This window comes from Bidens hawaiensis, unplaced genomic scaffold (genome assembly GCF_021521415.1).
Source record: "Bidens hawaiensis isolate Kalapana, Puna unplaced genomic scaffold, B.hawaiensis_p1.1 tig00019446_1, whole genome shotgun sequence".
Classification (NCBI taxonomy): domain Eukaryota; kingdom Viridiplantae; phylum Streptophyta; class Magnoliopsida; order Asterales; family Asteraceae; genus Bidens; species Bidens hawaiensis.
The window spans coordinates 150,704-177,060 of record NW_027492954.1 but is presented as its reverse complement, the minus strand read 5'-3'; the positions used below and the strand labels follow the sequence as shown (position 1 = coordinate 177,060).

Here is a 26,357-nt window from a genome sequence, read left to right as displayed (position 1 = left end):
GATGATTGTTTTCAGAGGCGCTTTAGGAGTATCAAGATTTAGCGCGTCTCTGTAGGAGCTAAAAGTTCGGTTCTGCCCCGTGAGATTGGGTCGGACTCTGGCAGACTAACCATGGCTTGCCCTTTGATTTTTGAAAGAAGTATTTGTATTGAGATTTGCCTTTGAATTATTCTCTTCCATAGACCATTTATCATATATTGCCAAGTTAACCCCTAATTTGGCTCCCCCAATGAAAATGTTTCCAAAGGATTTTATGAACATCTCTTTATCCTCTACATTGAAGAAACGAATGAAACCGAAATTGTTTCCGTGCTTGTCTTTTTTCCTTGCCAAGGTCTCCGAACTCTTTAAACTTTGCTTTTAGCCCTTCTTCAAACACCCCATCTGGTATGTTGGAAACAAAGATGGTGGTGGTTGGAAATTTAGGCTTCCAAACTTGCTTGTTCTTAGCTTCCATCTTCTTGGTATGTTTGTTCTTGTAAATTTGATAGTTGTTATCCTTGCCTTGCATAGATTGTTCTTTGGGCTGCTCCTCTCCTCTCCTCTCCTCTCCGTAGTTTCTTCCTTTCTAAAAAAGACATCCGAAATCAATCAAATGATACGTCAAATATTACGGTCTGATTTTTGTTGATTATACGAAAAACATTTAGAGGATTATAAGTGTTAGGAGAGAGAAAATTTTAAAGATATGAGTAAATTTAGAGAAATGTTTATCCTCTATTTATTGTTTAATATAATTGAGAGTGGTTGTGAGTGGAGGAAAGAAAAAAATATAATGATAAAGATGTAAAATCGTATTATTTAATTGTATATGAAAGAGAAAATGTAGTAATTTTTAATGTAATTATAGAGATTGAGATAACGAAGCTGCCAGGAATGCTTTAAAGATGATACCGGAGCCACTTCCACTTTGATAGGATAATAAAGTGGTTTGAGTTTGAATTTAATAATGAAGGATTTATATAATATATTCAGCTATTCAAAAAAAAAAAAAAAAGAAAAGATGATACAAGAATTTTTACCATGATACATTTTAAAGCTTACTTTTAATGACATTTTTTTTTTTTTAAAAAGTAAAGACACAAAATAGTGATTTTATATGAATAATTGGATACGACTAACGAGCCAGTGTGGAATTCGATGCGGTCGATACCAATTCAGTACCAACTTTTTGAGTTTTCAGTATCATTACAAAACCAGTACCAAATTTTTAGAAAAATTAGGATTTTCGATCTCCATGCTGACTGTCGATACCGCTTCCGTACCTAGCTAATCCCAATTGTATATTGATGGTTTCATAATAAACAAAAAGACAATATTTTATTCTAGTGTATATTTAAGGGTGTTGCTAAATATACCTCATTCCCTTCATTTTTACAAAATGTATACATACCTCAAGTTTTGCATTAATACGATTTAAATCTTTTTGTTTTTCCTTTACTATTTTGTTATCTTTTATTATCATTATCATTAAAAAGTTTTTTTTTATTCTTTAAAGAGTTTCTTTTCCTTTTTTTTCATATTATAAAACTTTCTTTTTTTTCTTAAATGACAAAAAAATTGTTTATGTAAAAAACATTTTTTTTATCTAAAAAGATTAAAAAAACCCAGTTTTTTATAAGTGTTTTAATACTTTAGAGTATGTTTTTTTAATATGACAATATTCTTATATGCCCAAACCTAACAAAATATATTTAAAGGATTCTTTTTGTCGGACGGGAGTCATATAATAAGATAAAATATACAAATCATTTTGTCATTTTATAAAGAGATTATATCATTATTTCTTTAAATATATTTTATAATGATAATAAATACAAAAACAGAGAAAATAATAATAAAAAAATTTACAAAAAATAATCAATATTACTATTTTGATAAGCTTTACAAAAAATATTAAGGGTAGTAACATGTCAAATAAAATTGTTAAAATAATTAAAAGTCTATGGAAGGAGGTATGATAAGTACACAAGGAGGCACGTTTAACATAGGGGTGAGCAATAACCGAATTGTTAACCGAAACTGAACCGAAAACCGACGATACCGAACCGATATAACCAATAACCGAATGCTAGGGTTTAAATATGATGATGGTTGTATTTGAATTTTGTGGTTCCAATTTTGTCCCTCTAAATTCAAGTTTCGCTGCTGCTATGTTAGCAACATCGCTGCTACCCTATGTTAGCAACATAAACGCCGGCGATGACTTGCCGAATCTCATGGCCGGCGACTTGTTGACATAACATAGGGTTAACAATGCGTTTATGTTGCTAACATAGGGTAGCAGCGATGCGTTATCCACTAACACATCGTGGAACCCCTGCTTTAAACATTAACGCATCGCTGCTACCCTATGTTAGCAACATAACGCATCGTTAACCCTATGTTATGTCAACACATCGTCGGTGTTCGCTAACATGTCGCTGGCGACGAGATACCAAAGGGATAAAGTTGGAAACTTGAATTTAGAAGGACAAAATTGAAACCATATTCTATAAATGGGCTATTTTGGGAATTTTCCCGTAAAACAAATGCTAAAATGGAACGGGATCCTATTAACTTTGGTAATTATTGTACCAATACTAATTAATTACTAAAAATAAAAAGATAAAAAAAATAGTCCAAAGTTTAGATAATATCTTCTTCACCAAGGATGAATGTACTTAAGCATTATCCACCGTACGATCACATACATGTGGTTGGGTGCATATAGCTTCAAGGGCGACGCAAATTCAGTTCTCTGATTTTACTCTTACTCTCTCTCTCTACTCAACGTCAATCTCACCTTCAGGTATTATTGCTTCTGCATCTTTAATATTTTCCATTCGCTAAACCCTAGGTTAAGTTTAAACTATTGATGTCCGCTTGTTGAAGTAATATAATATAATATAGATCTCTTTTGTAGTTTGAACTGAATACTTGTTTGATTGCATTGCTGTTGATGTTTAATTGAGTGTTTTTATATCTGATTTAGGTTTTGAAGTAGGTTGTGATGGAAAATGGTGTGAGTAAGGTGGAGCAACTGGAGTTGAAAGTAGAGGAAGCTGATAGGGTGGATGTTAATGGAAGTGGTGAAGTTTTTGAGGATAAAAGTGGTGCTTCTTTAGAGTTAGATAGGGCCGAGACGTTAGGAGATGCGGTCGAGGGTTGTGGGATTGAAACGCTTGTGGAAAAGGCTGATGTTGATCCTGTTAGAAAGGATAAAAGTGAAGAGAATGGTGTTTCGTTACGGTTAGATGAGGCAGCAGAGGAGGCTGATGCTGAGTCTGTTGAAGAGGTCGTATCTATCAAGGTAAACTTATTCTTGTTGTTTATTTATTTTATGAAAAATATGTTTTATTTTATTTTATTATTTGGTGATGTGTGCAGGTGATTGATGGACAGAGTACGTCTGATAATACAACTGGGGTTGTAGTAAATAATAGCGAGCCTGTGGACTGTGATGAATCTGAAGCAACTGAGGAAAAACTGGTCAATATCACAGATGTTAATGAGGAGAGAAATGCATCTGACAGTACTGCAAGCAATCAGTCGGGTGGATTTGAAGCTGACGAGGTCGTGAATGATGATAAAAGTGAGGAAAAAGAGGCCGACTTGCTGCAAGTAGTCGATGAAGATAATAGGTCTGATAATACTGAAAAAGATCAACCTGTTGTAGCAGATAATAATGAGCTTGTGAACTGTGATGAACCTGAGAAAAAACTTCTCAATACCACTGATGTTAATGAGGAGATAAATGCATCTGACAGTACTGCAAGCAATCAGTCGGGTGGATTTGAAGCTGACGAGACCGTGAATGATGATAATAGTGAAGAAAAAGTGACTGACTTGTTGCAGGTAATCGATGGAGAAAGTAGTTCTGATAATACTGCAAAAGATCAATCTAGTGAGTTGGAAATTGACGTGTCAGCGGTTGGTGAAAAAGATGAGCAGAATGTATTGGAAGATAATGGGATCATAGACAGTGAGGTAAATAAGGTTCAAAGGGTATCTAATGCAGATTTATCAGAAGATGCTCATGAGGTTAACAAGAAGCCAGATAGTGAGTTGGAAACTGATGTGTCGACGGCTGGTGAAAAGGATGAGCAGTATGTATTTGGAGATAATGGGATTATAGACAGTGAGGTAAAGGAGGTTCAAAAGGTATCTAATGCAGATTCATCAGAAGATTTTCACGAGGTTAACAAGAAGCCGGATAGTGTAATTTTAGAAATGACTGAAAATGGAGTTTCAGACCATGTTGATTTGGATGAACCAGTGGTTCATGAAGGTGTCAATGGAGATTCCGTGAGTCTCAAAACACACCCAGATGTGAATGAAAAAGATAATCTAGTTGCTGAAAGTAAAGAAGCACCAATAGTTGGACAAATCCAAGATGCGAAAGAAACTGAAGAAGGAAGTACTTCAGTCATCAATGTGCCCGTTAACCATGTGGAAACAACAGTAATTCCCGAGGCTCAAACCAGTAAACCAATTAACCATGAAGTTAAACAAGATACACCAGTGAAGAAGGAACCAGAATTGAAACATGTTATAGGCGTATCTTTATCTACACAAAAATCCGCAACACCTGATGTAAAACCTACCTCCACCCCCATCCCCAACCCTACATCCACCCCATCACCAGCCCCAACTCGCCCTGCTGGTCTTGGAACCGGTGCACCGCTACTGGAACCGGCGCAACGTGTGGTTCAACCACAGCCAAATGGGAACACTGCTTTACAAAACCAAGTCATTGATGAACCAACAAACGCGGATCCGGATGAAAATGATGAGACACGTGAAAAACTTCAAATGATACGAGTCAAGTTTTTGAGACTTGCCCGTAGGCTCGGGCAGACCCCTCACAACGTGGTTGTGGCTCAGGTCTTATATAGGTTAGGTTTGGCTGAACAGTTAAGAGGCAGCAATGGGGGTCGTGTTGGTGCTTTTAGCTTTGAGCGGGCCAGTGCCATGGCTGAACAGTTAGAAGCAGCCGGTCAAGAACCACTTGAATTCTCATGCACCATCATGGTTCTAGGGAAAACTGGGGTCGGGAAAAGCGCAACCATTAATTCTATATTTGACGAAGTTAAGTTTGGGACCAATGCGTTTCAAACAGGAACTACAAAAGTTCAGGATGTTGTTGGAACCGTGCAGGGTATTAAGGTCCGTGTTATTGACACACCGGGCCTTCTTTCTTCATGGGCCGATCAAAGAAAAAACGAGAAGATTCTTCAGTCTGTTAAGCGGTTTATCCAAAAATCACCCCCGGATATTGTTTTGTATCTTGATCGGTTGGACATGCAAAGTCAGGATTTTGGTGATATGCCTCTTTTGAGAACAATAACTGATATATTTGGTCAATCTATATGGTTTAATGCTATTGTGGTCTTGACCCATGCTGCATCGGCCCCACCCGAAGGCCCGAATGGTGTAGCTACTAGCTATGACATGTTTGTGACCCAACGGTCCCATGTGGTCCAGCAAGCAATTCGGCAGGCTGCGGGTGATATGCGACTAATGAACCCGGTTTCATTAGTTGAAAACCATTCCGCTTGTCGAACGAATCGAGCTGGTCAACGGGTTTTGCCTAACGGTCAAGTTTGGAAGCCACATTTGTTACTACTCTCGTTTGCTTCAAAAATTCTGGTTGAAGCTAATATGCTTTTGAAATTGCAAGACTCGCCACCTGGCAAGCCTTTTGCAGCTAGAGCTCGAGCACCACCGTTACCCTATATTCTTTCGAATCTGTTACAATCGAGACCTCAGCTGAAGTTACCTCAAGAGCAGTTTGGTGACGATGATGATGGTGATGATGACGTCGACGAGTCATCTGATGATGAGTCATCCGAATATGATGAGCTACCACCGTTTAAACGGTTGACTTCTTCCCAATTGTCAAAGCTTAGTAAGACTCAGAAGAAATCATATTATGACGAATTGGAATTAAGGGAAAAGCTCTTTATGAAGAAACAGTTGCAAGAAGAAAAGAAACGAAGAAAAATGATGAAGAAAATGGCAGAAGAAGCTAAGAATTTTCCAACTGATTTAACCGATAATAATGTAGAAGAAGACAGTAATGGTGCTTCTTCGGTTCCGGTTGCTGCTCAAGATATGAATCTACCTGCTTCATTTGATGCAGATAACCCGACTCATCGGTATCGGGTTCTCGAATCAGCTAACCAATGGCTCGTTAGACCTGTACTTGACCCGCATGGTTGGGACCATGATGTCGGTTATGAAGGAATTAATGTGGAACACTTTCTTGCACTCAAAGAAAAGATACCTGCATCATTTACGGGTCAGATTACCAAAGATAAAAAAGATGCTAATCTTCAAATGGAGGTATCAAGTGCATTAAAACATGGAAAGTCAAAGTCAACAACTTTAGCATTGGATATGCAGACTGTTGGAAAAGAAATGTCTTACACTTTAAGAAGTGAAACCCGGTTTATTAATTACCGAAAAAACAAAGCGTCAGCTGGTCTTTCAGCTACTTATTTTGGTGACTCGTTAACAGGGGGCGTAAAATTTGAGGACAAGTTAATAATTAATAAACAAGGGCAGTTAGTGGTGGCGGGAGGAGCGGTTTTTGGTCGTGGTGACGTGGCATACGGAGGCAATTTGGAGGCTACATTAAGAGATAAAGATTATCCCTTGGGTCGGTTTTTGTCAACAATCGGTCTTTCGGTTATGGACTGGCATGGTGACCCGGCACTTGGATGGAATGCACAGACTCAGATTCCTATCGGTCGGTTTACTAATTTGATCGGTCGTGTCAATTTAAATAATAAGGGTTCGGGTCAAGTTAGTGTTCGCTTGAATAGCTCAGAACAACTTCAGATTGCATTAGCTGCCTTAGTTCCACTTGTCAGTAAGCTATTGGGGTATTATCAGGATTGTGATTCTGCATATTAATCACATATTTTTGGACTTGAGAATGAAGAATGTTTTGTGATATATGGTGCTCGAGTGCTGTCTGTTGACCAACATGTGAGTAAAACTTTCATCACTCGCTTTATATCAATCTTTCTTTTATTAACATGACCGTTTCTTGCAGATTGGGGCGATCACTGAAATAAAAGCCGAAAAGAAGGCACACATGTTTTGGAAAGGGTAGTTAAAAATGCACAAAAGACTGTAGCGCTAGAGCTAGATTACAAGCAAAGTCACCATGCTGCTAGTTTTTTTTTGGATGTTTTTATCTTTATTTTCTACTTCGTATTTATATAGAGATGTTCTGGTTTACTTATTGTATCATACGCATTATGAGTATGCGAGGGACGAAGGTCTTGATTTGGTTCGTGAGAACATGACTCTGAAAGATTTGTTTGGCTTAATGGTTTATGGTGAATTTGGGGCTATATTGGTCTGGTGGGTGTTCCTTTTTTATGTTTTATTTTGTTGCCAAAAAGAAGTTTTAGCGCTTTTGTTTAAAAGAAAGGGGACTTCGGCAATCTTGAAAACTTGTGGGTTGACGAGTTTGTCGAATGGGCTTGGCTGGATGCTGCAGACCTTATTGGTTTGTGCCATAGTACAAAGGTTCTACGTTTAATGACAGGAAGTAGACGTGCAGAAATCGAGAGTATTTATTATGGTTTTTTGAAACCGGGTACAAAATGGAACCTGTTCTTGTCAGAAACCGCGTAGGAACCGGACTCGACTCGATTGGAAAAAATAAAACCCAGTGGAACCGGGTAGGGTAGGAACCGGGTCTGGGTTTTACCCAAAAACCGGGTACATCGGGTTTTCCATTTTTAAACGCTTTTTGACCGTTGGGAACCGGTACCAATGGTATATAGCCGTTTTTGGAACCGGGTTTTGAATATATAAAACATACACACATACTATAAATAGATAGGTTAAGTTTGGGATTTGTTAAACAACTTCCCTAACTCTAAAACACACTATAAATCGCAAATTCTCTTAAATTGGCAAGCCATGGCAAGCAATAATGATGTTGTAATGGTAATCGAAACGCCAAGATGGCCGGAAGTTTGGATGCATTTATGACTTGTGTGTTATTTATGACACACATGAGATAGCGCGACGCAAATACCGTGGCAAGTTTTTGAAAGCAGTGCCGAACTCCAATCTCCGAAAGCATACCAATAAGTATTGTTGGGGAAAAAACGTTTCGACGCCAACAAAGCGCAAGCGGGAGAGTCGTCCGGCTCTGCAAATCCAACACCCGGTAACAAGCTTAATGGGCGTAAAGAGCTGGATGAAAACGACTAATGATGTTTGTTATTTTGGTTCCTATGTTTACTAATGTTTGTAGTTTGTCGTTGTATAATAATAAAATGTTCGTCGTTATGCTATAACGCTAATGAAAAAAGTGGATGTTATATATATATATATATATATATATATATATATATATAGGAATTAGGATTATGTAGAAACCATTTTGAAATTGAGAATTTTGAGAACCATTTTGGACAAAAAAAAACTTCTTTAAAAAAATAAAAAAAATTATAAAATAAAAAAAATGCAAAAATAAAAAATGTAAAAAAACCAAAAAAATTTATTTTTCATCCCGGTTTTATAAAAATAATAAAAAAAAAGGTTTATTGGATTTTAATAATCCCTATTGAACATTATTGGACGATAATAATCCCTATTCATTTTATCGCCATTGGCGGTCTCAAATTTAAAAAAGTTGGCCCCCAGTGGTCCCCCGTTAAAAATGACTTAACGACGTTATACTTTTTTCAGAATTTCAAACCATTGTTTAAGGGCTTTTGAACGTAAAGATGATACAAACCGATTGATGTAAAAATTAGCTCGAAATGGTGATCCAAACGGCTTGATTTTTGTTAATTGTAAGTTTGAACACTCGAATTGAAGCATTATTTTGTCGTTTTGGAGCACCGTTTTGAACTAAGTTTTACATCAATTGGCTCGTATCTTTCTTCCGATCAAAAGCCTAAGGCATTAGTTTGAAATTCGAAAAAAAAAGTATATCGTCGTTAAGTCCTATTTAACGGGGGACCATTGGGGGCCAATTTTATTAAATTTGGGACCACCAGTCGCGATAAAATGAATAGGGATTATTATCGACAAATACCATTCAATAGGGATTATTACAATCCAATAAACCTAAAAAAGAATATCGGTTTAGCAAAATTATACACATATGTATAATACTTTTTTTTTAATTATACATGCTATTCTTTATACACATATGCACAATTAAGATAAATGATGACATACATATGTGTACATTATGTAAATCGAGATTTAATACAAATATACATGTGTATAATTAAGTTTTTTTTAATTTTTTTTATAAAACTGGGATAAAAATAAAATTTTTTGGTTTTTCTACTTTTTACAAATTTTCGTTTTCTTTGTTTTATAACTTTTTTTTAAAAAAATTTAAAAGATTTTTTTGTGGCTCAAAATGGTTTTCAAAGTTCTCAATTTCCAAAGGGTTCTCTTAGGATCCTCTCATATATATATATATATATATATATATAGAGAGAGAGAGAGAGAGAGCGAGAGAGAGAGAGAGAGAGAGAGAGAGAGAGAATATAGAATACAGTAATTGCTTAACGTACATTAGGTATAAGAATACTTATATTCATGAAATCGATTCATGAAATCACATTATAAATTCTCGAAATCGTCAATACATATCCAATTAATCATTGGTTCACTGAAATAAACAATTTTGGATTGTTAATCGATCAATTTTTTACTTTTCTTACACGAAAATCGTTTTTAGCGTATTATGGATTTCTTGAACGTTTTTGAGCATATTGGATTTTAACACTGAATGTTTATAGTTTTGGCTTGAGCGTTTAGTAAAATGGCTTTGAGCGTGATTCGCGTACCTATTGTACGTTAAGCAATTTATGTACGATACCTTTACCACACACACACACACACACACACACACACACACACACATATATGTATATATATTAGGTGGACAAAATGGTAATTTAGCCAACTGACGGGGGAGACGTCGTTATATTTATGATGGCCGAACTAAGAATGTGCATTCCGGCGGTTTTGCTGTTATCCGGTTGATTCAATGCGAAACTGCTCCTACCGATCGATTAACGCTCATACTGAACCCATTCATCTTCAGTTGACGTTAAATGATTCAATGCTCATTCAATTTCATCTACACCCTAATTTTGTTTGTGCCTGTCACCACCATTAACCCCGATTCTCCCTCTCCCTCACCACTCTCCTCCATTACAATTGCAAAATCTCAATCCATTGTGAATTACATGTGAGTTGTTTTCCTTATGATTGGTATATTACATTGTTTTTAGAAAAATAGGGGGAGTGTATGGCTGATCATCAAAAAGAGCAGTAAGAACCTCAAGACACGGCGATGCTCGGCTTGGAAATCTTCTGAACCTCAAGTGACAAGGCTTTCTAGACCTGAGTGGACCATCAAACAACCCACCAGAAAATATAAAAAAGAAAAGACTCAAAGAAGTTTTTAGAGAGAGAAACTAGAGAGAGGCAAGAGAGAAATATAAGAAGAAGATTTTATTTCTTTTCAAGGATGAAAAACATACTAGGGGGGAACCTTCCTTTTATAGGCCAAGGAAGGGTGTCCATGACATTATTACTTACATCACACTAAAAAATTACATCATGGCTTACATCACACAACACTAGATATTTTAATGCATAACCTACATGCTAAAATCACTTTAAGAGTGATTAAGATTTATTCTTAAGCACACATTACGCACACAATTAAAAATACACAACTTAATGGAATTCTTTAGGAACGTGCTTCTTCATCTCCGACATGTCACATAACTCGATGGTGAAATCCGGTGAACCTGGGTACGGGTCTTCGTTTGGTGGAGCACAGTCTTTAGAAATTGATGGGTCTCTCACCCGCATATACATGTCTTCATTTAGTGGGAAATCAATCTCAAAGACTTGATTGTATGGGCACTTGCTGTTCCAGTAGTCTAAAATGACTTGATTCCATTCCTTTGTCTTGGGGTTTTTGGTTGTCCAAACGTCTTCTTTTGCTGAGATTTCTGGAGGAATGTCCTCAAATCCTACTTTGTTTATTTTTGCCAAGTAACGACAAATTCCTTGCCATGGCTGTAGGTAGTTAATTTTGAAGTAGTAGTTGGAGGGTTCATTTAAAACCACCCGTGGATGAGGTTTGACGGGTCATTGCTCTTCTTTGGCGGGCCACTCTGTATATAATTACATGGTTTTTCAAACAACACCAGACAGTGTCTGCCTTGTCTGGATGACAACATCTTAATCCATTTTTTTATTGGGTAGAACCATTTAAGGAGTTTAACCACATTTGTCCTTTCAGGGGGCATATTTCTTGACTCATGAGTAATCAGGGAGGTGATGAGTTTTTCAGAGTTGAAGGACATGGCTATCTTGAACTTCTCAAACAAGTACCAGAAGAACCCTAAGGCTTCTGTTGGTAGTTGGTACAGATTGCTAATCTGTAGAATATTGAGAAAAAGGGTATTTGGGTGAAACCTGTAATTTTTCATGAAAGAGCCATTTCTTTTGAGAGTGATGATCAGGAAGGTCTTGTAGTTAGTTGAGAAACATCAAGGTTGTTTGTCTTGATCAGCTTATCAACTTCTACTGGGATTGGGGTTGTGTTTGGCTGCCTAGGAATGGATGCTTTGTCCATTTTCTTAGTGGCTTTCTGATGGTGGTTTTTTTTGGTAGGATGGTGCTGGATCATAGAGTTGTTCTTGCTAATATAGGCCTTCGGGCCTTTCTCGGCGACATTAAGAAATATTTTATTTTAAATTAAAATATGGCATTTGATATTTGTTGCTAAAATAATTAGATTTCGCTTATTAATGTGGTTTTAGAACCGTGTAAGCTTTGTTGTCTCCCGTTCGTGCTTGAGGGAATTGAACCAGAAGACACCAATAAACTTCTACAAGTAATAAATTTTATCCTTTCTTTTTCTTTAAATTTGTAAACGAACCAAATGAACACGAGCCGAGCATGCTTGTATACATTTCTTTAACTTCGGTGGAACAAATGATAGAACATGAACGTTTAAACAAATAGAGTTTTCTTCTTCATGTCCTAATTAGAGGGCTGATTTGGTTCTAGCTTTCAGGTATTTTCACCATTATAAGCATTAAAACATTATATTCATATGTTTTCATGCATGCATAGTGCGTTTTTGAATGTTGCCGGAGATGATTACAATAATATAATACAGTTAGGCGTTCTTTATTACAGGACCTGGGAAAGAAAATAACCCGTGACAATGTTGCTTTGTGGTACAAGTGGACGTGACAAATCTACATTACCTGCTTTGCTGGTAAATCCATAATTTTACATGCTTTTCTATAGTAGTAAATGATTAATGACCTTAAAACGTCTTTTGTGGAGCAAAACACCATAACATTTGTTTTTCATTCATTGCTTCATGGTAGCTTTTGTTATTCAGATTTTGAGCCTTAAAACTGATTGTGCAGGCTAGCAGATTAGGGATCACAACGGTTATATCAAAGGACTCCATTCGGCACATGATGAGAAACTTTGTTGATGAAAAGCAAAATCCCCTGTTATGGTCTTCTACTTACCATGCAGGAGAACAATTGGATCTAATAGCTGTTTCAGAAGCAAAAGCCAAAAGAAAAGAAAAGAAAACAAAAGAAAAATGAAAGCATTTCACCTCAATCACAATTCACGAATGCCCCATTTGATGCATCAACAGTGCCACCCAATGAGGCTTTGACCAAAGTTGACTTAATCACCCCTAAACAAATGGCAATCGAGGGCTTTAAGGTGCAACTTGAAATGGTCATCGATAGCCTCGACCGACTCATCACCGCATGGGAAGAAAGAAAAGAAGCGGTTGTTGTGAAGGGTGTTCACCTGAGCCTAAACTTTGTGGTATAATAATGTAAAATCTGTTTTAAACATTTTTACCCTTTGGACAATAGTTTTTATTAACCTGTTTGAAAATACAGATGGGGTTAATGAAGAAACATCCATCAATCATACCGTTCATGATATACATCACAAGAGAGGATAAACACATGGAAAGTTTCACGGTTCGTGCAAAGTACATTACTTAAGATCCTGCTAAAAACAAATATGTAAAATACATAAGAAACATTAGATCAATCCAAGAGTACCTTTGCAACCGAGCAGACAAACATCTGGTACCCAAAGTAAATAATACAAATGCTGATAAAAGTGTTGCTGCAATACATGCCATGGCTTTCAGCTGTTTAAGAAGACGCGAGACTGACGAGCAACTTTATGATTTTACAACTAACATCGTTTCTATAGTTAATAAAGAAAATAGAAATCAATGTGTGGCGAATTCCTTGTGCTCCAATGGAATGTTTCAACTGATTAAAAGAAAATGTTCGTCGAGAAATTTAATGGCTTTCTTAAATGACGACGTGCCTGTTGCAAAAGTATGGCCTGTAATAGTTTAGAAATGCAAAACAGGTAAAACTTCTTTACGTCAAAGTTTTCTATGATTAAATTACGATCTTTGCTAATGCCATTTTGGATGTGTGCTGGACATGCACAACTATGGATGGAAGTACTAGATTGATTTTTTTTTGTTTGTAAAAGTTGCATTAGTATGAATATTTTCAGTTTTGTTTACTACCAAATAATAATTGTTAACAAAGGTTGCATCAGGTGAGATTTGAATGGTTATATTGTCTGCATTTTTTTTCTACTTTTTACTATCAGGTATATTTTGTTTGCTTTTAGTGTCCGTAGTTGGTAAATTCTTTTTATTTTAGAAGTCTGTAGGCACTTTAATACCACCCGCCGTGAAGTACGAGAATAAACTGACCTTCAAATAACTGATATATTTAAAAAGTGAACACAAAAATGAAGGAGAAAAATGAATATTATTAGTTAATATTTAGTTACCGATTTTTGTAATCATAATTAACACATCATTTTTATTTTTTTTTTCAAATTTCTGGTGGATAAAGAAAAACAAATGAAAGAAAAAGCGTTAATTGAATTGATGCCACCGTATTTGCGTCGAGTTTCGGCCGCGTTGCACGGGCATTTCCACTAGAGAAATATAACTTGCCCCGGTAGTTTTGACTTTTCTTGGGTCAAAGTTGGTTTTGGTCAAGGGTTTACTTTTATGGTCAAAATGGACCACAGAAACATAGCCCGATTGTCTTGGTATATGCAACAAGCTAGCAGGGCAGTGGCGGCGGCACACAAAGGCGCAATGACAAGATTTTCAACAACATTTGGAGTCATTGTTTTGGTATTTAATATTTGTTAATAAACAAAAACACGTAATTGTGTTTAATCTATTTTCAAATTGCAGTGCATAAACGAACAGGCTTGCTGCCGATTAAATTCCTGTTGTGTTCCCGCCACAACACGCGGGCTCATCTACTAGTATATATATATTTATATATATAACTAGTTTTTGTCCCCTGTATTACGAGAGTTGTTTTATATTATTTGTTTATAATATTTATTTATTTTTTGAATATTTATTTTTTTAATGTATGAAAGTATAATATACTTATGGTTTGATAATAAATTGTTTAACAAATAAATGAGATTTTATAACCCGATTTAAAAGCTATATGAGTTTGATGAGACCCAAAACCCGTTTATTTTTTTTACTATAAATTTAGTTATTAATTATAAATAATATACATCTTTTTTTAAATAAATCATAAATTAGTTTTTAGTATATTCCTATTTTATAGGATTTTTATATCAAATATTTGGTGAGATTAGTTTTTAATTTAATGAGATGTTATAACCCGTTTAAGAAATATATGGGTTTGATAAGACCCATACCCGTGAATTCGGGTCAAATGCTTGCATAGCCTCCATTAAAAAATCAAGCAAATCTGGTGACTCCAAGAAAAGGGGGAGCGACCACATCGCGACACATAGGATTTTTATGTTTTCGTTTATATATATTATAGATATGTTTATGATTTATGATTTTAAGAATAAGTTTAAGTGGTTATTTAAAAGAAACCGATAACACTTTAAAAACCAGTTACATCAAACCCAATTACAAAAAAACATGACTAATAATATTTAAAAACGGTTACAGTAAAGTAAGACTTATAATTAACAGAAAATTGTTTTGTAACATCCTTGGCAAATTCCACATCTCTCGTGGACAAGAAAGATTCTTGGTTTATAAGTAAACGTCCCGCCTCTTAAAACACCAACGCGTTTTAGGCTTAATGGTAGTGGACAAGAGGAGAGCTCCACAGCTAAGCGTTCTCAGCTGGAAGTAGTAGCAGGATGGGTGACCTTCTGGGAAGTCTCCACCTGGGCGACCAAAAACAAATCCGTGAGCTCTACGTGGGCAATGCAAACAATATTGGTGGTGCGAGGGGCCGGATGTTACATGGTTACATAAATGTTGATTGGGTGATTCGTGTTACATAATACATGACTAGAACAAATAGAACAAATACAAATTTAACTTCTTCAAACCTCTTCAAACTCTTCTTCTTGGTTGTCTTCGTCTTCTTCACCTGATAGCTCGAAAAATACTCCTTCTTCCCCCTCTTCATCATAAATTGGACGTCCAAGTGGTATTTCATCTTCAAAGTTCGCCTTGTCTTGTATACTGTGTCATTCGTCATTTTCAAAACCCGAAAACCTGACTCGTTTGAAACTTTGTTATACTTCGTATCTTTTAAAAGAATTTCCTTCATGTTATAATCATGTCCCATACTTGTTGTGTTGTTTTAATATCTTTAACGGTGTTTAATTCATTTATTTTATGCTTGAAACCAACCCAAACCAAAGTACAAGGACCATTTTTGCCAAAAATCAAACTTGTCCTCAACCTCTAAATCAGATATTATTTTAATTAATTTTTTTATTTAGTTAATTATTTTATTTAATTAAATTCAAAACCAACCGATAAACATTTTTGCATGCAATTTGTTGGTTAAGCCTTGTTATCATCCAAAACCCACCCCTAGTCTTCCCCTCTATAAAAACAAGCTCTCATTTTCAATTCTTGGCTACTCATCCTTCCCTTTTCTATAATGTTTTTGATTTGATAAGCATTCTAAGCGTTCTTGTAACAACCCTAAAAATGGGGTTAAATTTTTTTTTATTATTTTATAAAAGAAAATATCATTAGATAGAGAGTGTGATGTTAATCGAATAGTGGAAGCGATCGTACGTCGATGGGTTTGGCCCAAAGAGTTGAGACAATAACTAATGGGCTTGGCCCGAATGAAGCAAACGAAAGCGAGACTTGTTTAACCCGAACCTGAAAATTTCAAAGAAACAAAATCATACGTACCATTTAATTATTATTTATATCATACCGGGAATCCAATATATTTAACCCAAAAATCAACGGTTTCGTATATTATCACCCGGTCACCGAATCAAACGAAACAAAAATTGATAAACGAGAATTGTGACATTGTATTATATTTACTTACAATATATAAAGCCAGCCATGATTAAACTATTTAAATTGTTTAAACTTTATAAAATCTATTTAATATCTTTTAAAATCTTTAAAAGATATGAGAATCTCTTTATTCCCCTAATAATATCTACGTCTTCAATTCCCAGCCCAATGAAACCATTACAAACTTGCTCCCTCCATTCATCATCAATCATCTCCTCCCAATCAGCTCTCATGCAACCTCCTTCATCCAAGATATCTCCTGCAATATAATTTTTCATCGCTCCTATTCTTTTACAATCCTTATGTAATCATAATCATATTACCCTTATAATCATCTAGAATTTCTCTATGCTTTTCCTTGAAGAACCTGAACTTGCAACAACATGAAGCCTGGTAAACTGTTATCATTCTACTTAATCTCTTATTCGTTCTATTGTAATCCTCCTGCTGATTATAATAATGTTTTAATGAAACATTTCCAGCCCTAATCTCTGTCTCCATTCTCACGGATTGATCTCAAAACCGCAGAATCAAACCTTTGGAACTCATCCACTTGTTCGAGGTAACCACGGGTGCTTGTTCATCATTCTTTTTGTTTAAATCTTAGTGTTTTAAAACCCTTGTTTTGTCCTAAAAATGAGCAAGAAAAATAATGTCCATGAACAGGTCATTAAATCTTTTCCATAAACCGAACTCGTTATTAGTTATAAACTGATGTTATAAACATAACACCCTAAACGAGAAACTCAGTTTTTTTTATCAAACAAACGAGATACAAAGCTGAACCATTTTTATCTAATAAGTTACATAAGTACATTAAGAGTTTGACCCGTTTGTAAAACTCAAAATAGACCAGAATTGGTGGTATCCGGAACCACCGAAACCACCATTTACATGTGTGAAACGATCTAGAACTGAAGCTGTAAAAATCAAAGAACCGACCCTAAAACACAACCTCATGTATGACATCTTTTTATGCCCAAGAATGATATTTATAATGGGTTAAGCGTAGGTAAACAACCTGTCCAAAGGCTGTAAGAGTTTTATACACCATTTTTAAAACCAAACTAAAGGGCCGACAAACAAATTCATTTATTTTTTTTATTAATAACCAGAACATAAGTAGAATGTAACAGGTTTGAAACTATAAAAGATTAAATAAGGTGCAACCCCAAAACTGTGGCCAAGCTCATGATCTTTTGGTAACTCGTTTAAGGGTGAACTAGCTGGAAAACAGAGCCAATATGTGACCATATTAACTTCTGGGCATCTAACATAATTTCCAGTAGTTAAACGTGTTTATTTATGTCCCTAATCTTGGTATAAATCAGCCCCAAGAGTTAACAATAAACCGTGTGATAAACACCTTTTAAACCTTCACGTATGTAACCCATTAAACTAAGAAATAAACTGCAACCTAACTGATACTTTTAACATCTTTTTACAGCCCTAAACATAATATTATGATGAGTTATAACCTGACCCGGAACTGTTTTACATGAATCATTGTTTTTAAAACCGAACTGAGACTCGAAAGAGCCAAAACTGGGCCCGCTAGCGAAAATGCAGCCATGAACATATTTTCAAAACCCAAGAAATACCAAAAGAACCTATTTTTATGGATTATAGCAGGTCTTACCAAGTTAGATAACCAAAAGTGCGTTTTTGTTAAAATTATAACGAAATGGTATTTTTGGAAACCGGTTATTTCTTAGAAACTGAAATTATAAAAATATGATATGATAACAGAAACTTTTAAGTTAAAATGGGCATAAATTAGTTACAAAGTTTTAAGGATAAGTGGATTTAGAAAAAGGGCCCGTTTACAAGTTGTATTGTTGTTTTGTTAAAACCGACGAATGGACCGGCATCTAAAGACTAAAAGACTTAAGAAAAATATAAAATGGATATTTTTCCTGAAGTTATATAATTAAAATGATTTATTATAATGCTATGAACCATTTTCAATATTTACAATACCCTTTTTTGTTAAGAAATAGCATTTAAACGCGAGTTACGGTAAAACCGGCGTAACCCGAACGAGCATTTGAAAAATATAAAGTTTTGAATTTTCTGATTTGTAGCAACAGGTATAAGTTAATAAATCCTTAATTTGAGTGTTCACTTATTTTATAAAAACCAACCAGGTCTTTAACTTGATTTTTACTAAAATGAATGGTAAACGAACGTACGGGGACTAAGACCTTACAAACTCAAACTTTCTGAAACATCGGACCTGACTTTTATAACATATATAGTTATGGAAAATGATAAGTTTTGATTTCTAGAGTATCCACTTATATAAACTATTCATTCGAGACATATCTTTAAAAACCGATAACACCGGTGAAAAGCGGTATTGTTTACTTTTCTAATCCCATGGCCTTATATTTCAAACCAAAAATCATTAAGCTACTGATATAAATAAATTGTATAGCGTTGATGGTCATACGGTAACCCAAAAGCCAATCGAAGGCTCAGACTTTCCAAAAATGGAAACTTTATTGAAACCCAATAACTGAATTGAGTTAAATATAACTCTTAAGTAGTTGAACTATAATACCTAACACACAACACTAATATTATAAAATTAATTAAGTGTAACTTTCCATAAAAGGAAACTTTATTCATCGGGAACCAACACAATGAATAGCACTTAGAATTGACTAGTACACAATACCAATACATTTTATATTGTTGTCCAATAACTTATTGTTGATCAATATATATTAGGCGTACTTGGTGGTTCTTAGCGTAGTTGCAAGCTCATAGATTGTCTTCATTTGCACATATTGCATAAGGACTGAGGTGAGTTTCGTGCTGCCCTTTTTACTTAAACTTTTTGGGCTGGATACATGTTGGTTTTACTTATTGTGTGATATTTATCAAGAGGTGTTTTACTGCTAAATTTTGTCCCAACTTTTACACATTCATTAGCCTGAGGGAATGGGCCGGAGGCTTCTATGGGTAGTATTATTTGGGAGACCACCACGCACAGTGACCCTATGTTGGGTAAACCACACTAAGACTGCGGATCGTTGCGGCATATAACCTACGTGTTTGATTATTGCTTTTAGCAGGGTGATAATCCGGGACGGTTTAACTTCTAGTATGAGTTGAAGATACTTATGCTAGTTGCAGGTTTGATTGTGGACTTGATTGATGTGCACCATGCTTTATACTCACATACACGCAAACTTGCGCACTTTTATGAATTAACTCTTTTATGTGTATGTGAGCTAAACTCACGAACTCACCGACTTTTTAGTTGACACTTCTTAGCATGTATTCAGGTACCTTGTGGATAGTGATTTGGATTAGCATTGTAATGAGCATGACTAAAGATATAGGCGTAAGTCGAACAAGAACAAAGAAGATTAGATGCTAATGAGATTAGTAGAACCAACACGGATTGCAGCAGTGTCAGAGAAGAGAAGAGATTGTTGTGTAGTTACACCTTGTCATAAATACTTAGTACAAATATTGTAACTTATCTTTATCAATCATATTCCGCTGCTTACACATGGTACCAATTTGTCCATAAAACTCCCAGGCCCCCATGGCAGGGTGTGACAGATTGGTATCAGAGCCAAAGGTTTCAGCGAATTAGAATTCATTAGAGATTTCTAAACTTTAACCGAAATACTTTAAGGATCCCTACCCGCTAAGACTCTGACACTTCAAAGACCTTGAACAATTAGGTATATGAAAACACTTAAGTTTTATCAATAGAACTCGGGTTGGCTATCGGAATTGACTAGTTATATGATTTGGCTTATTGTAACATCACGTAAATTTCGGGCCAAAAATGTTGTTAGTGCACGGTTTTGCGTCTTGAGTCTTTGTAATTATCGTTAATGGTTTTTGTTTTATATTTAATGTAATAATTAGTTTAATTATTGTCTAGTTCGTTAAATGTAAAGTCTAGTTCGCTTGGGGATGTTAGCGAACTAAGACTTAAACTTATTCCCTCCTGATTTGTTAGGGCATGTTAACGAATCAGGGGGTGTTTCGTTATTTAAGTGTATGTAACGAAGTGAACTCTAGTTCGTTAGGGGATGTTAACAAACTAGGTTCGTCTTCTATTTATACGTGAACAATGTTCATGTCACACCCGGCCCTGAACGGCGGAAACAGCCGGGCGCGCGCGAGTGGGGATTGATAATTAAGCACGGGCCATTGCAAACATTCAAAGTAAGATTTTCATTGCGCATGAAATGTTTAATACAAATACATTACATTGTTTAAAAATTTCATAAAAACATCCGAGTATAAAAACTGTTGAAGATTTCCACGCCATATCCCCTTGCGCGGCGGGAACAACCACGCGCATCGAAGGGATAGAACTAAAATCTTCCAAAAAGCTAGTTTTAGATGTTCAGCGTGAGGTGCTCTAAGTGTGACTCCATGCGCTACCTAGTTATCTCCTGAAAGACACGTAAAACATTTGAATCAGTATAAACTGAGTGAGTTCACAAGTTTTAGTAACTTGATAAATCGTATTGCATCATAGTCTTGGCGAAAATCATATTGAAACACATTTCTGATTTCATGTCTAAACATATGCTTGATAAACCGCATGAAAACATAGATCTGACAACATATTTCTGATAGAACCGTTCCGCGGGTTACGCGCGAACGTTTCTGGAAAACGTGCTCGTCCATGCAAAGTGGCGCTGCCACTACGAGCTAAAATAATGTAATACCGTCCCGCGGGTTACGCGTGGACATTTCTGAAAAACCGTGCTCGTCTATGCAAAGAGGCGTTGCCCCTACGAGCTAATCAATAATACCGTCCCGCGGGTTACGCGCGGACGTTGTGCCGGAAAACAAGGCGCTCGTCCATGCAAAGAGGTGCGACCCCTACGAGCGGGCTCAATCCCATAGTACTGCCCCATGACCATACTAGGCACTCGTCCATGCAAAGAGGTGCGACCCCTACGAGTGGGTTGATCAAACCAGCAGTCCCTACCCTTAGAGTTCCAATGGTAAAGTGATCACTTACTCGAATTCTGGCGCACATACATCGTAAACCATAGATAACCGTTTGCATTGCTCATCATGAAACATAATTTAAACACAATCGTTTGCATAACTTGTAAGTATACCATGATAAATCGTAATTTAAGTACGTGTCCCTCGCCCCGAAAACAGTTTAAAAACAGTGAAAATAGTGAAAATAGGGGCTGTGAGACTCACCTGTGGTTTTTGTTAAGGGATTAATCGAGATTCGGGTTTTCTTGGTGTTGGCCTCGGAATTGAAGGTCTAGAATATGATTAAATAACAAGAAGTATATAAGAAATAGGAGAATATAAGGGTTGGAAAGTAGATCTCAAGGTTATAATCTCGGCTTACCTAGTAACAGGAACGGAATTGAAAATCAAACGGATGCTTGGGCGATGATTAGTGCAATTTGCAACTTTAAGAGAGAAGTTTGAAGTGTGTTTTGGGTGATAATTTAGGTTACATATTTATAGGCAAACTCAAGGGAACACAATCCCTTGCTTTAGGGGATTGTAATCTTTTCATATCTAGGTGTAATGATGATAAAGTATGGAAATTATTATTATTTATTTAAAAGTGGAGGAGTGGATAAAAGATTCTGATTTGATTTGGACAGGACATGCAGGTCTGCGGTTGGTGGGAGTAGGGTGGCTGACAGTTGACTTTTCATGTTACAGTGTGTTTTTTCAGGTGCTTTTGTCAGTTGTACAGTAAAAAGTGGAAATCTCTGAAACACGCTACTGTTTCCTTTTGGGCGGGAATAATCTCCTTACATCTGGAGAATAGACTAAGTGTTCTGCGCGTATAACTTTGTGCGCATAGCTTTCTGCGTGAAGGACATTTCTTTGCTGCGGGTAGGTGCGTAACCTTCTCGCAGTTAGGGACATTGAGTTTCATTTGTAGATTCTCCAGGTGGTCTTGGTATTTCAACATAGTGATCAGTCATGTTGAAGTCAATTCCATCTTGGAGCTTCAGACAAACTAGCTCTCAATGTTCCCGCCATGCGGGGAGGTTAGTTCCCTTTCCGCATGCGCATAAACGTTTTGGGATGCACCCGCCTTAACATCATGCGGGACGGTCAACCCATTAGATAATATAAAGTTATGGAAACATAAAACCAAAACACTCGCGCATGGCGCATATAACATATGCCCACGCTGGTTCTTAACATGGCGCGCTCGCGCAGGGTGCACATAACAAATTCCCGCGCTGATTCTAACATAGCGCGCTCGCGCAGGGCGCACATAACAAATACCCGCGCTGATTCTAACATAGCGCGCTCGCGCAGGGCGCACATAACATGCCCGCGCTGACTAACATAGCACGCTCGCGCAGGGCGCATATAACAAATGCCCGCGCTGATTCTAACATAGCGCGCATAAAATTCACAATCACCTAATTTATAGGATTGGGAAATTACCGGGTGTCACATTCTCCCCCTGTTAAGAGTATTCGTCCCGAAATTTAGGAGACGTTGCTGGCAGGAGCCATGCTTTGAAAGAGGTATGGGTATTTCTGGCGCATTTGATCTTCTCTTTCCCAAGTGAATTCAGGCCCACGCCTTGAGTTCCATTGAACCTTTACTAACTTGATTCGACTTCTGCGCAACTTTTGTTCTTTCCAATCGGTTACGGCTATAGGTTCTTCTACGAAGTGCAGTTGTTTGTCGATGTGAATCTCTTCCAACGGTAAAATCAACGTTTCGTCAGATAAACACTTTTTGAGGTTGGACACATGAAACGTATCATGAACTCCACTGGGTTCGGCGGGTAAACGGAGTTTATAAGCAACCGGACCGATCCTTTCCAGGATCTCAAATGGTCCAATGTAGCGCGGATTCAACTTTCCTCGCTTGCCGAAACGGGGGACTCCTTTCCATGGAGAGACTTTCAAAAGTACTCTATCCCCTACTTGAAACTCCAACGGTTTCCTTCGCACATCTGCGTAGCTCTTCTGTCTGTCGCGCGCTGTCTTAAGGCGATCCCGTATCTGAAAAATCTTGTCTGTTGTTTCTTGGATCAATTCTGGACCAGTCATTTGCTTGTCACCCACTTCAGCCCAGCACAGTGGGGATCTACACTTGCGCCCATACAAAGCTTCAAACGGCGCAGCCTTGAGGCTTGTGTGATAACTGTTGTTGTATGAAAATTCAACCAATGGGAGATGAGTATCCCAGCTTCCCCCGAAATCGATTGCGCACGCGCGCAACATATCTTCCAATGTCTGGATTGTTCGCTCGCTTTGTCCATCCGTTTGGGGATGATAAGCTGTACTCATGTCAAGACGAGTACCTAAAGCCCCTTGTAACGATCTCCAAAATCTTGAGGTGAATCGACTATCTCTATCAGAAATGATGGACACCGGGACTCCATGTTTTGAAACTACTTCTCGAATATACAATCGGGCTAACTTTTCCATCTTATCGGTTTCCTTGATCAGCAGGAAGTGTGCTGACTTAGTTAGCCGATCTACAATAACCCAGATCGTGTCGTAACCCTCAGGTGTCATTGGCAGTTTGGTAATGAAGTCCATAGAGATTTGTTCCCACTTCCACATGGGAATTTCTGGCTGTTGAAGCAACCCTGATGGTTTCTGGTATTCAGCCTTTATCTTCGAACACGTCAGGCACTTACTGACATACATCGCGATGGCGCCCTTCAGATTGGGCCACCAATACAGCGCTTTAACATCTTGGTACATCTTGTCTGCGCCAGGATGTATGGAATACCGCGTCTTGTGAGCTTCGTTTAATACTTGCTCGCGTAATCCTCCCTTGAGAGGGACCCATATGCGGTTAGCGAAATATAGATTGCCGTTCTCTTTAAGTTCCAAACTCTTAATCATACCCCCAAGGGATTCGTTTTTAACAAACTCTGGTTTCAAGGCTTCTTGCTGAGCGTCTCGGATGCGGGTGGTGAGATCTGCGCGAATGGTCAATCTTAGAGCCTTAACTCGTAGCGTCCTTGCTCGCTCTTTCCTACTTAGAGCGTCTGCTACCACATTCGCCTTTCCAGGATGATACTTTATTTCACAATCATAATCATTCAATAACTCAACCCATCTTCGTTGCCTCATGTTTAAATCCTTCTGATCAAGTATGTGTTGAAGGCTCTTGTGATCCGTAAAAATCAAACACTTTGTACCATAAAGATAATGGCGCCAAATTTTTAGCGCGAAAACAACTGCTCCAAGTTCCAGATCGTGCGTGGTATAGTTCCTTTCATTGACCTTGAGCTGACGAGAGGCGTACGCTATGACTTTGTTTCTCTGCATAAGGACACATCCGAGTCCTTGATGTGATGCGTCGCAGTAGACGACGATGTCATCCGTCCCCTCAGGCAGAGACAAAATTGGTGCACTACATAACTTCTGTTTCAACATTTGAAACGCCGCTTCCTGATTTTCGCCCCAAACAAACTTCTTGTCTTTCTGAGTTAGCGCGGTCAGAGGTAGAGCTATCTTGGAGAAGTTCTCAATGAAGCGTCGATAGTAGCCAGCTAGTCCTAGGAATTGCCTCACCTCAGTTGGGGTTTTTGGCGCTTCCCAGTTTTCGATGGCCTTGACTTTGGAAGGATCAACGTGTATTCCTTTCTCGTTTACAACGTGACCGAGAAAGTGAACTTCTCTAAGCCAAAACTCACACTTGGAAAACTTCGCATACAACTTTTCTTTCCTCAACAATTCCAAAATCAATCTCAGGTGTTGCTCATGCTCGGCCTTGGTTCGAGAGTAAATCAGAATATCATCTATAAACACAATCACAAACTTGTCCAAGTATGGTTTGCACACGCGGTTCATCAGATCCATGAATACAGCCGGCACATTAGTTAGCCCGAAAGGCATCACTAAGAACTCATAATGGCCGTATCTAGTTCGGAAGGCTGTTTTCGGCACATCTTCCTCATGGACCCTAAGTTGGTGGTATCCTGACCGTAGATCTATCTTCGAATAATAACTGGATCCCTGCAACTGGTCAAATAAGTCGTCAATCCTCGGTAAGGGGTACCGATTCTTGACTGTCAGCCTGTTCAGCTCCCTGTAGTCAATACACATTCTGAACGAACCATCCTTCTTCTTAACAAACAGTACTGGAGCTCCCCAAGGTGAAAAGCTTGGGCGTATGAAACCCTTATCCAATAGTTCATGTAACTGATTGGATAGCTCTTGCATCTCAGATGGAGCTAGTCGATAAGGCGCTCGAGCTACTGGCGCAGCTCCTGGGACTAAATCAATTCGAAACTCGACTTGTCGCGGCGGCGGTAATCCGGGCAAATCTTCAGGAAAAACTTCTGGAAATTCGCGCACTACTGGTAAGTCTTCAATTCTTCGCTCATCTCCTTTCTTCTCTACTACATGCGCCAGGAAGGCGTAGCACCCTTTCCTTAGGCACTTGCGCGCCTTTAGGCACGAAATCAGTTTTGTCGCAACTCCCCTTCTTTCCCCTTGAATTACCAAGGTTTCTCCGTTCAACAGTGGGACCCGAACCTGCTTCTCATGGCAAATAACTTCCGCGTGGTTCTCGACTAACTAATCCATACCTATTACAATGTCAAAACTTCCCAAGTCTATTGGCAACAAGTTAATATTGAACCCGTGACCTCCATGACTAATACACATTGCTCAGTCCTTTCGTTCGCGCACAACTGTCTACCATTGGCCAGTTCTATAGTATAAGGTATGTCTAGCCTACTGGTCGCTAGGCCTAGGGAGTTTTTAAACTCCGTGGATATGAAACTTAGGTCAGCGCCAGTATCAAATAAGACAGATGCAAAATGGTCGTTAAGTAGAAACGTACCAGTTACTACATTCGGCTCTTCTTTTGCTTCGCCCGCGCCGATCACAAAAGCTCTCCCGCGAGCTTGGTTTCCCTTTTGCGGGCAATCCCGACTAAAATGCCCTGGCTTCCCGCATGCGTAGCAGTTGTCGCTCGCTCCAGCTTCTTTGATACGGCAATTCATCGTCTTGTGCCCTGGTCTGCC

General features: G+C 37.6%; 1 protein-coding gene and 1 pseudogene across 1 annotated transcript; both read left to right on the top strand.

The window, feature by feature from the left end:
- Nucleotides 1–2,695: 2,695 nt before the first annotated feature.
- LOC143558374 (translocase of chloroplast 120, chloroplastic-like) lies at nucleotides 2,696–7,346 on the top strand. The gene is made up of 4 exons (XM_077047222.1): nucleotides 2,696–2,791; nucleotides 2,975–3,292; nucleotides 3,370–6,975; nucleotides 7,043–7,346. The coding sequence occupies exons 2-3, from the start codon at nucleotides 2,993–2,995 to the stop codon at nucleotides 6,898–6,900; spliced, it is 3,831 nt and encodes a 1,276-aa protein (XP_076903337.1). The 5' UTR covers nucleotides 2,696–2,791; nucleotides 2,975–2,992; the 3' UTR covers nucleotides 6,901–6,975; nucleotides 7,043–7,346.
- A 4,012-nt stretch (nucleotides 7,347–11,358) lies between these two features.
- On the top strand, nucleotides 11,359–13,415 carry LOC143558375 (P-loop NTPase domain-containing protein LPA1 homolog 2-like; annotated as a pseudogene).
- Nucleotides 13,416–26,357: the final 12,942 nt, after the last annotated feature.